Here is a 12,925-nt window from a genome sequence, read left to right as displayed (position 1 = left end):
TTACCTATTTCCTGTTTATTTCCCACTTGAAAAATCACATCCCAGAAACATAATGTAATTTTTAAAAACTTGCATTTATGACCATTCCATTTAAAACATTTTGTTGAAAAAACACACACAAAAAACAAATGGAATGCTGTAAACAGATTTAAGTCAGCCACAAAAAACATTCTGACAGATGTTACCATCTGTGAACATGGATCTTTCATGACAGTCCTTTCCAAGCTGGGCTCTTTTCAAATAAGATGACCTCCAGGGTTTTGGGGTGTTTTTTTTGTTGTTTGTTTCAATACGCTTTATAAATTTTAACGTAAGTTTTCCATGTCAGAAGGGTGACTTTTCAATATATTAATCCAGCTACTTGGAATGCTAGTTGCAGTGCTTGACACTCAATTTTTAGTTTGCATGCTGCCAGACAGGTTAACCCATTGACTAGATTTGTGTTAAGATAAACAGCAAAGATCATTAGATGAAGAAAAAGAGGAAAAAAGGAAATCCAACTTTGAAATGAATTAGTTTTACACAATTACCACCTGCTAATAAAACTGTTTTACACAGAATTACACAGGAATAGACTACTCAGAAACATGCAACAACTTGCTAGAGCATAATGAATCTCAGCAACTATGAGGTTTCTGGGGGTCTGCTCAGAAAGAGAAATGTGACTTTCCCCATAGTTCTACTTCTTCCAGCCACTCAAATCCTTGGCTCTTCTAAATATTTTGCTCCCCAAGGGTCCTGCTTGCATGGTAGCAGGCCTTTCCACTTCTCTAAGATCTGGCAAATTGAAAACAAAATAAAGAGCAAAACCAAAAGAACTATTGGCGACTAGTGCATAGAGGCAGATCACATTATTTTTTAATGTAAATGTACTGTCTTTCTTTTGTTCTTGGAATAGAAACTTATAGCAGGCTGGAGTGCTAACATTCAGGTAGGAAGTAGGTCAAAACATACACCAAGAGAAGCGAATGGAAAATTTCTCTAGTCACCCATGAAGATTTTAAAACGTGGATTCACAGCTTTGGCTAGCATTGTTTTATGTTAGCAGTGGTTAGCTTTTCCTTAATAGACAACTCCCTTTTCAGTCCAGCCTCCTCATCCAAATCTTTTGAGTGCTCTGACCAGTTTAACTGCCTAATAGTCCTAAAAATTCATCTATTTTAGTTTCACCAAATACCACACAACCAGCCCTGTCCTTTAAGGCATAAAACTGACCAGCTCTATTTTTTACTGAACTCACGTGGCCCGCTCAAAACAAACAGATACTGGCAAGAGCAAAATCCAAATTATACACTGCTTTATCCCAGGAACACAAAGTACAAGGCCGACACAGTGAGTCAGACACCTCAGCGCCAGTGAGCTCCTCAGGTTGACAGGAGTCTCTTTGGGATCCTCATACGTGTAAACCAGGCCTTTTTCAAAAAGAGTCAAAATAATCGGGTTTAGACAAACATGTGTTGTGTCATTAGCAAAAGTATCTCTCTCATCAGAGGGGAAAAGGCAGCAAAAAGTATGTCAGGAATGCTGGAAATGGGCAGACAGTCACGGCGCATCATATTTTCTTCTCCTCACCCCCCCCCCCGAAGCTCCTTCAGCATTAAAAGTCCATTTGCAAGAGCAGTTAATTACAGGGGGGGAAGGCAAATGATTCGACATTAATGCAGGGAACATGGGACCAATTTATGTATGACAGAAGCCAGGGAACATCTCATTCTCTGTAATGATTTCTCAGAGTCCTCAGAAAATGCTTCAGATACTTCAGCTAAACAGACTTAAACCCATCAGACATATCCATTTGTCTATCAGTAAAAGCCCGTATTCTATATATGTGTATTTATGAACAATAAAAAGCTAGACGCATATAGGCGCTACCGTATTTTCTATGCTTTACCTGTGTTAGTTTTAACCAATTAAATTAATCCATTTCCTTATGATGAAAACAGAAGTTTCTACCACAATTTGCCAGTCTCTTTCTAGACACTGGATGCCTTGAACTAAATGCATTACTTCCCCTGCTCCACATTTAATTTCATGCCTCTCTTCAGCTTACTGTGTTTTTTATGCTTCCCTGTGGCAACACCATCTAGGCTATTGTGGAGTGATACAAAAGAAGATATACAATGAAACAGCCTAAAATACAAATCAATTAACTATTCATCTACCTTGATATCTAATTAGAAACTTTTGTTTACAAAACAATGAATTATCTAACTCATCTTGCCTCATAAAATACAAATATTGCTTTCATGGTAGTTCTACTTTACAAAAAGAAGTTACAAAGAAAAAAGAGGATTCTTTAATTACAAAAGAATGAGCCATCAGTTGGTTCAAAGGACTGCCAGAGGGCGTTGGACCCTTTTGCTCACTATCAGGTGACAGACACAGACATGTTTGATAGAGGAGAAAAGTCTCATGTGGATGGTTATCAGCCATGGAAATAGCAGCTGATAAAACAGTATGAGGTGTTTTCTGTTCCTCAGCCTTTAAAAGAAGTGTTCGTTCTCTTCTTTGTAAAAGAGAAAGTGGGTTGATTCTTCTCTTCAGGACCCAAAAGACAGCCTGATCGCTGCAAATGACAACCACCAAGCTCTTTTCTGAGCTGGGACATCTATAAAATTGGAGGAACTTCCTAGAGGCCAGTTGAACAACTGCATGTGAGAACACCCAGCTACAGCATGTACTCAGAAGCAAAGGCCTCTCATTTTTCATTTTATTTCTATTTCAAGTTTGACAGAAGAAGTGCAGTCTGAAATTTCTGTTTTCTTACATCCTGTTCCTGTGAAAGATGTGGGCTCAGGAAGGTTAACTACCCTCAAATTTTGTGATTGCAAGTCAAGTATACTTTTGGTTAAAAGTTGGAATGGAAATATGGAGACGGTATTATCATTTGGACTCTGCTAGAATTGTTAAAAATCAGCTTGAATAACAGATTGTCAGCTACCCTGACTGTTGATCAAATGTAGCCCTCTGGAAGAAAATCTACATGGAGCAATGCTGTCCTTAAAATCACATATTGATGTGGGGCTGGTAAAGTACTGTTCCTCTCACTTTTTAAAAAAAATATATGTTATAGCAAGAATTAATTAAATATAAAGCAATAAGTTCACACAACGAGATGTACCGATTATTTTTGTAAAAATAATGCAAGTTAAAGTCAATCTATTATATGTAACGGAGCTTTCAAAAAATATTGGGGACAAGGCTGTTGATAATTAATTTCCTGTGGGTGATGACCGAGTTTGTATTTTAGGAAAGAACAATCTTCCTAAATTCCTCCTGGAGGAATTTTGTTGATCAATGAGTGCTGTAAATTATCCGGTGGCTTACAAGGTTGCAAGAAGTGGGAGAATTCCAGTATTTCAAAAGCTCAGGAAGAAGGACCTTTGAGCGTGCTACTACCCACCAGCAGGGTGGCTTAGAGGAACTCAAATTCTTCAAACCTTTGAAGAATCCCCTCAAAGCCTATTGCAAATTACATCTGGTGAGTTCTCAATGGGACCTTTTAAACCACTGGCACATTTCCATTCAGGTCCTAAACTCTGCAGAAAGATAGATCTCCTAATGTTCAGAAAGGCTGAACTTAGAGGTTTTATATAAGCTCTGCCACTGTAACCCACTTTAACAAGCTTCCTGAGTAAAAACAAAATCAAATGTATCTTACTTTTTAAAATTTTAAGCCAGCATGAACCAAAAGTTAGTGCAAAACCAAAGGAAGGAAATTCAATAATAGACACAGTGATCTCAGATCCAGAGCTGTTGAGAAAGGCTTTGAAATCAGTCTTTGGTCTCAAACCTTGAGGATCATAAAAGCAGAAGGAAAGGACTCAACAGTTTAATACCCGTCAGAAAGGAAAACTGTGTCTGGCATATCTTTTGTACTTAAGAAAACAAGGTCCCATTCTTGATGCCCTACACCAAAGACAGACCAGTGTTAGGATGCAAAGACTAAACCAGAAGAGGCTAAAACCACTGTTCTAAAGCTGTATGCTCCATAGGTTTTACATATAAGATTTCTGTACTGGTGTTAATATTTTGACACCAGACCACTTTTTACTGCAGAGGAGTTGAACTGCTGTGATGTCCAGATCTCCAGAAGTCAACAGGAGCTTTTTCCAGTGGCTTCACAAAGGAAGTTTGCACCTGCACACCTATGTTTCTCTAATGACACCTTTGCAAAATTCCCATTTTAGAAAAACCTTTCATTTCTCCACCTCTCCACGTATTTCATTTTTGTTTCAAAAGACCACTTTATGAGCACAACTTACTAGCAGACCATACTGGAGACTGAAATAGATAAACGGAAAGTAACAGTTGTCTGTAAAATTCAAGAAGAGTATAAGATGCCAATGATCATCACTGGTTTTAAATTAACTTCCCATTAATTAATTTTCAATCTTCCTGTCACCTGTTGATGACATGAACTATAGACAGATCCTTCCCGCCTCTGGGCAGGACTACTTCTGTGTCACACTTTACCCGTTAAAAAACTACACCACTTCCATCAAAAGCCCTGCGCCTTGCTGAGCATGCTGCAAGCTGACGACTATGAATGACATTTCTGAACTCACTCCTCTTCGGTTTCTCGTGTATCACAGCCTCAACAGGAAAATTCCCATGCATCTTTCTACTCACCTAACATTTGGTGGATCTGAATTTACGGTGGGTGTTGCACAAAGAGGCTTGTTTCCTTGGACGTGGCTTCTGTAACCTTCTCTTGCAGGCAAATAGTACACCCTTTGGATAACAACTCGTACCTGCGCTTCTCTCCATCCCACTGCTCCCTGGCTTTCCACCATTTCAAGCAGAGAATCATTAACAGCACTCTGCGCTAAGGCATGATGTTTCGAATCACAGTTTTTATGGATGTGTGGAGCACAAGCAACCTGGTGAAGGAAAACCCATTAACAGAAGCATTTCACAGGACCTTGAAAAAACATAGTGCTAAAGAGTAAAAACTTCAGCATGAAAAATCACTGCAAGAAGTGCAAAATCAGTTTCAAAATACTTACTGCACCTAAACTAACTTTGAGACTAATGGCCAGTATTTATTGTGTATTTTTAATGAACAATCAGGAGAGCTGAGCACACAGTGCTCTCCTGTATTTAACTGGTGCTCTGGACTGAGCTAAATCAATCCTCCATGAGAGATGAGGGTGCCACCAGCAGGAAAACAAAGTTGATATTACTATTTATGATTCTTGTCCTTGAACTGAGTTTCATTTTTACTTCTTTGATGTACTTTCCTTCCTCTTTTCCTTTCTCTTGTAAGAAAGAGGCAAAATCCATCTTGAATGCTTCCAGACTTTCAGACTAGGTTGAAAATGAACAGGTGTCTAGTTTTATAGAATAGTAAGTTAGACCTCAGACTTACACAGTTCAATGTGAAATGTTTTAATGTAAAAGAATTAGATGAAAAGTATAAAACTTTAGAAGTATAAACCTTAATTTATTCTTTCATGAGTTCCAAAACATATTTTAATAAAATCTTCCAAATTTTCACAATAAATTTTATTAATAAAATGATGCTATGTTTTGCCTTAATCTAAAAGAGTACTTTTATTAATTTTAATTTAAAAATAAATCTCTTATACTAAAAATTATATGCAAGTATAGACTAACATGGTCTATATATATAGGGTCCTTCCCAGCACAAGCCAAATTTCTATTTTCACAATGAAACCTGTTTTTATAGAAAGCTGGGTGCCAAGAAAGGTTTTCAGAGTATTACAGACTGTGCCGTAAGTATTACTCACCAGTAGAGAAGGAGATTTTGCAGTATTTAAAAGAAAATTGTGGTACAACACTACCCCTTGTCTACAAAGCAGTTGCAATAAAACTTGCCTACTGAGTTTTAAATGAAGTGGTTTTGTTGTGAGGAACTGTGAGGGGAACAAGTAAATTATTCTGGTTTTCGAATACCACAGTAGAAGCTTCTTACTAGGTAGAGCTGAAGCAAGAAAGGAGATTAGGACTTATGTAACTTTTTCATTCCCAGGCCTATAATGGCAATTATATATACAGCAAATACACCATGTTGACACTTGGCGCTGTTCATCAAACTTTTAGGGCCAAAATTCTCAAATATAAAGTATTAAGAATTATTTTGGGTGGCCAGTATAAAGCCTCTACAAAAGCCTTACTTTCAGAAAGTGCTGGCACAGACTATCAGAAAACCAGATCCCTTAAAATACCTCAGCTTGTAGAACCACAGCTAGAGACATGCATAGTCAGTAGTCATTTTAATATAAACAAAGACAAAATAGGAAAGCAAATAAATTGAAGGGGCGGGAAAGGGGGTTGTGTTGCCAACTGATTATTTAAAGAAAGCATAGGATCGATTGGGAAATTACTTCAGAAATAGGAGTGGGAAAAGGGAATGTCTATTTAAAATACTATCCTGAGTGAGTTAGCAGAAAACAGATTTTATTTCAGATAAAGCTTAGCTATTCAACTATACAGAGTAAGAGAAAAATCAATGAAAAACCAAGCTGCAGTTATTATTTAGCACAGTAGTGAGACTTCAGCAAAATAACCTCACAGCAGTTCAGCATCTGGATGGGCCAAAAGCCTCCGCTAAGAAAATATTATTAAAATAAACACTGCATATTATTCAGCCTTGGCTAAATGAAAGGGGAAACTGAACAGGTCAGTAATTTAGAATTTTTGTTTTTGTTATGATTTCCAAACATCTGCTCACCAACTTCTTACCAAGTGCTGAACTGTGAATGAAATGGACCTTACCTGATTATCTGAAGATTCCTGGTGTAACTCATCATCAAGGTCATCTAGTCTGAATGTCTGTGCCAAAGATATAATATTCTTCCTGATAAGCATTTTTGTAAGACTGTATGTCTTCTCTTTTGTTTCTGAATGTTCACTGAGTAGCACCTTCTGACTAAAATATGTATTCATGATAACAGGAACATCTGCGTTTTTGAGAAGCAGTTTTTGCCTGGAAAAAAAATAATTTAACTGGCATCAAATCCATTACAAGTTAAACTACCAATAAGCACTATTTTAAAACGTGGTTGTGTTGTATTTCTCTCCCTTTTTCCTGTAATTCCCACTAAAACACTCAAACATATGTTATCCAAATTGCAAATAAACCACCCCATAGACACCTTCAGCTTGGATCAGCCCTATTAGCTCAAGCATAGCCCTGGGCAAGTAGAGTTCCACTGCATCCAGGGACAACTTACAATTGGGAGCCCGCCGAGCTGAGGAGCCCCGTGAACCCCATCTGGCTTCACACAAATGCTACCCAGTGCCTCCGAGTTGTCAGCGAAGCGCAAAGAGCACCAGGAATCCCTGCATACCATTACTGACGTAAAAGCCATGAATGGAAGATTATTAAACCTGCTCTGTGTTAAGTCAGAGCACTGGCTCTGCTGGACCCAGCCTGACCCTCACAGACCAGGACATCCCTCTCTGGTGTTTCCCACTGACCCTAATTCATTCTCACTGCAGCCAGCGGCAAGCTGTTCCTTCCACTCTTTCTCCTCTCTTTTTCTAAAAGCAAAATCTTATGCTTTTCCTATGATATCCCACATACTACTTTGCCTGTGTGGCACAAGTTGGAACACAGGAAGTTCCAGCTAAACATGAGAAAAAACTTCTTTCCTGTGAGGGTGACAGAGCAGTGGAACAGGCTCCCAGGGAGGCTGTGGAGTCTCTTTCCCTGGAGACATTCAAAACCCACCTGGACGCGTTCCTGTGCCCCCTGCTCTGGGTGTCCCTGCTCAAGCAGGGGGGTTGGACAAGATGATCTCCAGAGGTCCCTTCCAAGCCCTGCCATTCTGTGATTCTGTGATAAATGTGCTCTCCAAGACCCAGTTTTGGTTTCTAGTGACAATAACAGCTTCACATACAGTACTTTCTCGCCTACGAGATTAATGTAACAGTTGCAGAATCTCTAAACACACAATAATTTAATGCCAAAGCATGTCTCAATGTTGGGATTTTTTCATATGCTGGTATCACATGCATACATTCAGAAATACACTTTTTATACTCACAGGATAAAAATCTAATGAAGTCAGCTAACAAAAACAATCCGTAATCTCATTTTCTAGACACCATCAAAACAGAAACAAAATTCACTTAGTGACTTTATTGCAGGCTGTGTTTTTCTACTATTAGATTTGTATTGCTTGGGAGTAACACAAGGCCTCCTGCCTTGGCAGCAACGCTGAGCTGACCTGAGTTCAGAAGGAACTTCACGACTTCAGTCTCCAGACTGCTCAACAGTCACATTATAGAGGTGGAGCAGGTTTTCATTATTACTCAAAATGCAACCATACAAAGTTAAAAAACCAAACCAAATAAAACAAACAAATACTTATTTCTCATCTCAATCCATAATACTTATTTCTGATCTTGGTCCATACACGATTTTGACCATGGTGTATTTCATAACAGCTTCCTTCGTTCTCTACAGAGTAGATAGCTAAATGGAAATTAATGCATACATATTTTCAAAAGAACAGGAAGAGCTGCAGCAAGCTATTAAATATAGTCCTCAGTTTTTTATAATTAGGAAAATAATGTAGCACAAAGATGATCTCTGCCTTTTAGAAAAAAGTAGACATTTAAAACTAAGCTTGCACTTAAAACTATGACTCATACACACAAATTATAAAAAATATGTATTGCTTCTATCTGCAATCACTTAAGTTATGATTTGAAATAGAAAATTTGTGAAAATTTACAGCATAAAACTAAGTACTGAACTTCACCACAATGCCTTACTGCCATCTGTAAACTCTTCAGATCTAAGTGAGCAGTAGTTCATCCCTAAGGGACACTCAGTCCCTTGACTCCAGGTGAATTTGCTAACAAAGGTCCCAGGTAAGAAGAGCATGACAGTCGCTCACAAGGCTGCCAAACCGACATTCCCTGATAATTTTCTGCATTACAGGATTCAAACTGAGGAATTAGCTTTGTCAGCAAACCAAAACCATCTCTGATCGTATAAGACTTTTAAACTGTCACTACCCCCTTTTTTCTGAAGAACGAAAATATATATAAAGTTTGCTATAGATCTCAGAACAGTTTGGGCTGTATTTATATGCAGATGTGGAACGAAAATTTTAGCACCTACTTTCTTCAGACGTCTGTGTTCAAACCCAAAGTAAACAGGAAATCTCTCTGTACACGAGACTGTTACGTCACTAATGTCAGAAGAATGTTTGCTTGATCTAAATCATCTCATTCTCTAAAAAAATACTGACGTTAGTAGCAAATCATTCGCAGGAACTCTGAGGTTTATGGTTTTATTTTTGTTTTCCTGTGCAGATATGTGATCAGCTTTTTTTTTTTTTTTTAGGCAGGTAGGTTTTACTGATACCCATATTTCATGTACCATGGTTTTACCATGCCTATATATGCATTTCATGCCTCAAGTACTTTTATAACCACCAAGAGCTTTCTCGGTTTTCATCATACCTTCACATGGGTAGTGCACAAATTAATGGCTACTTGGCATTTCCACAAAGCAAAAAAAGGACATACGTACACTTTCAGGAGAAGCCCCCCATTCCTTACCTGCAATTAGTTCACTAAGAACACTTAATGAATCATTTATTTTATACCTGCATAGATCTCCACTGACTTAGCAGTAACTCTTCAGCTAGGTCAGAGGAATAATCATAGCAGTCTACTTAAATCTTCCCTATTTCTCAATGGATGGATTCCTCCCAAGAAGAAATAAAAAGGACCAGTGCTGCAGAGGGACCTGCACAGGCTGGATGGATGGGCCAAGGACAGTTGTATGAGGTTTAACAAGGCCAAGTGCCGCGTTCTGCACTTGGATCACAACAATCCCCTGCAATGCTACAGGCTTGGGGAAGAGTGGCTGGAAAGCTGCCCAGCAGAGAAAGGTCTGGGGGTGTTGGTTGACAGCTGGCTGAAGATGAGCCAGCTGTGTGCCCAGGTGGCCAAGAAGGCCAACAGCATCCCGGCTTGTATCAGGAATAGTGTGGCCAGCAGGAGTAGGGCAGTGATCGTGCCACTGTACTCAGCACTGGTGAGGCCGCACCTTGACTATTGTGTTCAGTTTTGCGCTCCTCAGTACAAGAAGGATACTGAGTTGCTGGAGCATGTCCAGAGAAGGGCAACAAAGCTGGTGAAGGGTCTAGAGAAAAAGTCTTATGAGGAGCAGCTGAGGGAACTGGGATTGTTTAGCCTGGAGAGGAGGAGGCTGAGGGGAGACCTTATCGCTCTCTACAACGATCTGAAAGGGGGTATTAGTGATGTGGGTGTTGGTCTCTTCTCCCAAGTAACAAACAACTGATAAAATAAGAGGAAACGGCTTCAAGCTGCGTGAGGGCAGGTTTAGATTGGATATTAGGGAAAATGTCTTCACTGAAAGGGTTGTCACAGATTGGAACAGGCTGCCCAGGGAAGTGGTTGAGTCACCATCGCTGGAGGTGTTCAAAAAACATGTAGTCATGGCACTTCAGGGCATGGTTTAGGAGGCATGGTGGTGTTGGGTTGACGGTTGGACTTGATGATCTTACAGGTCTTTTCCAAGATTAATGATTCTATGATTCTATGAAATAAGAAAAACGTTTGTAATAAGCTCACTATTTAGTGTACAGGTGAATGGCTAAATGGAAATGTTTCATATTTATATATACATATATATAATATGTGTAAGTATATTATCTCTATATAATATATAATAAAGACATAGAATATATATAATTTCTAAGTTTTTTATATATACATATTCTTCAACATGAAGAAGAGAATTATTAGTATAATATGACTTAATTGAATAAAAACTCTGTCCTTTTCCAGAAATTCTTCCTAGCGTATCTCTCAGCTCAAGCTCTGCAGGATGAGAGTTTCAGTCATCATCATGGCAGAAAACTCTGCATTGCCACTGTATATTGCTCATACTGTTCTCTCTGCAACAAAGGCAACCATGTTAGAAACATACACACATGCCATAATTCTTTTTGTCTTCTTGAAAGATACAGTGTAGTGCAAAGAAAGCCTGTCAAGCTGGTACAGCTGGGGGAGGCATCTTCCCCAAGCAGTCCCTGCAGTCTTGAGCTGCTTGTGTTGCCCCTGTGCCTGAGACACCACAACTGACCACCTCTACTTTCTCTCTGTTCCAGATGCAGATTCTAGACAGACAGAAGTAGCCCTATCCTGCAGGATACAGAGTACGCTCTGTAGCATCCTCTTAACAGATAAAGTGTTAAATGGGCATTTAAAATCTTCTGTGACCTCTCTTAAATGTCTTCTTTTCTATCTGCTTCATTACATTTAAAAGCTTATTTTCAAAGAGTGAGAGACATCATCTCATTCAGCAAATCACATAGAGACAATGGCAAGAAAATAAAGCTCACTACAGACTTAAAAAAATCCCTCTTTTGTACTCTCCAATTTTCTTCTTGCTCAGCAAAATATATTTAAATGTTGGATTAATAGTCAGCTTCCTTAATAACTGCCTTTAGAGGAAAGGTTGTTTGTAATGACCCAAAGTAGAGACTGTGAACTTTTTATACTACAGGGCATTTTTTTTCCTGGTATGTAGACAATCAGCAATTGCCGTAACTGGTCACATGCTAAAGGAACATGAGGCAATAATGTTTTTTTTCTTTTCCAGCAGCAGCTTGCTTCTCTCTCCAAGGACGTAGCTTGCTTTTTCTCTTCCTCCCTCCTACGGTGAAATGGCTATCTGGCAGAGTAGAAGCAGGAGATGTTCTTGTCTACTTCTCCGTTAATTGTGGTCTATCACCATTTGAGGTACAAAGCACTGCAGAAACTTACAGCACAGCATGGTATAAAGTACGTGAAGTTTCAACCTGAGGCAGGGCCTTAATCCTGCTGCCAGATAGTCGGCAGGTTTGCACTGCGGTCTGCCCCGTGCAGCCCATCCACAGGCTCAGCCAGCAAGAAGTTGTGACTCTATGGCAGCAGCTCACAAACCACACGCTTCCGTTCAGTTCTGCTGACATCAAACGGCGGTGCTGGTTCATGAACTTGAGATGACTCTGGATCACTTTAAATTAGAGAACATATTTTTTTGTTTGCTCTCCCTGGATATTTTATTGGGTGCTTTTTTTTCCTTTGACAAAGTGTAAAATGCCTAGAGCATTTTTTGAAGAGTACATTGCATTAACTGAACACTCTTAATGTTTCAACGACCTACAACATGCACTGTAATTATGAAACAGGCTAATTTCAAGTCTCAGAACAATGATTTCTGCATAAAGGTTTAATGCCCACCAAGTGGAACAGCAGTAGTACATGCAGGATAAAAGCATGCCAGAGCCTTACTCTGTTGCCCAGAAGCATGATGAATCATCCCCCATAGGAACACCATACAGGACCCATCTCTAACTTCCCAGGAGTTGCTTATTTTGTCCAATATAAAGGAAGTTGCTCATGCTGCTTCTCACTAGGGGTTGAATGCCATTTGCAGTATTTTACCTGTGAAATGCTGTAACGTGTCCAAGAAATGCCTGAGCAACACAATAATAATAATAATTTTTTAAAAATATATAATTCCCAAGTCCGGACAGATCTCTGCCCATGTACCACGCAAGGACAATAACTATCTTCCCAATACGTAGCCCAGATTGAAAAGCCATTTGGGACAGATCTACCTTCTGCCATGCCTAGAGATTGCCCAAACACAGAATTTTCATCCATCAGTGAGTAACCTCAGAACCTGCATGTGAGCCTCCATCAGCGTCATTTACCATCGCTTGAATGATGTTTATGAATACTGTGTCTGTGAGGTCACACTTTCATAATGCAAAATTTCTTCCCCTGACCCAACCTCAAAGACAGAAAACAAAAATCAGCTGTTATCTCCTTCTTTGTAATCATCTTATTCAAAGAAACAGATTACTGGGGGACAAGTTCTCAAGGCCGACTGTACACTTTTTTCCATGAAGAAATAGTATTA

The 12,925-nt window shown here is 39.2% G+C and overlaps 1 protein-coding gene across 2 annotated transcripts in view; it reads right to left on the bottom strand.

Moving 5' to 3' along the window:
• SPIDR (scaffold protein involved in DNA repair) overlaps nucleotides 1-12,925 on the bottom strand; it is a 210,248-nt gene that overhangs the window by 64,883 nt on the left and 132,440 nt on the right. For both annotated transcript variants that reach the window (XM_075084980.1, XM_075084981.1), the window contains exons 9-10: nucleotides 6,742-6,952; nucleotides 4,633-4,883 (exon numbers count right to left, since the gene is read on the bottom strand). In XM_075084980.1, coding sequence (XP_074941081.1) covers nucleotides 4,633-4,883; nucleotides 6,742-6,952 — 462 coding nt within the window. The remainder of the gene's footprint in view (nucleotides 1-4,632; nucleotides 4,884-6,741; nucleotides 6,953-12,925) is intronic.

This window comes from Phalacrocorax aristotelis, chromosome 2 (genome assembly GCF_949628215.1).
Source record: "Phalacrocorax aristotelis chromosome 2, bGulAri2.1, whole genome shotgun sequence".
Taxonomy (NCBI): Eukaryota; Metazoa; Chordata; class Aves; order Suliformes; family Phalacrocoracidae; genus Phalacrocorax; species Phalacrocorax aristotelis.
The sequence above is the reverse complement of the archived record's forward strand: the minus strand, read 5'-3'. Positions and strand labels throughout refer to the sequence as shown.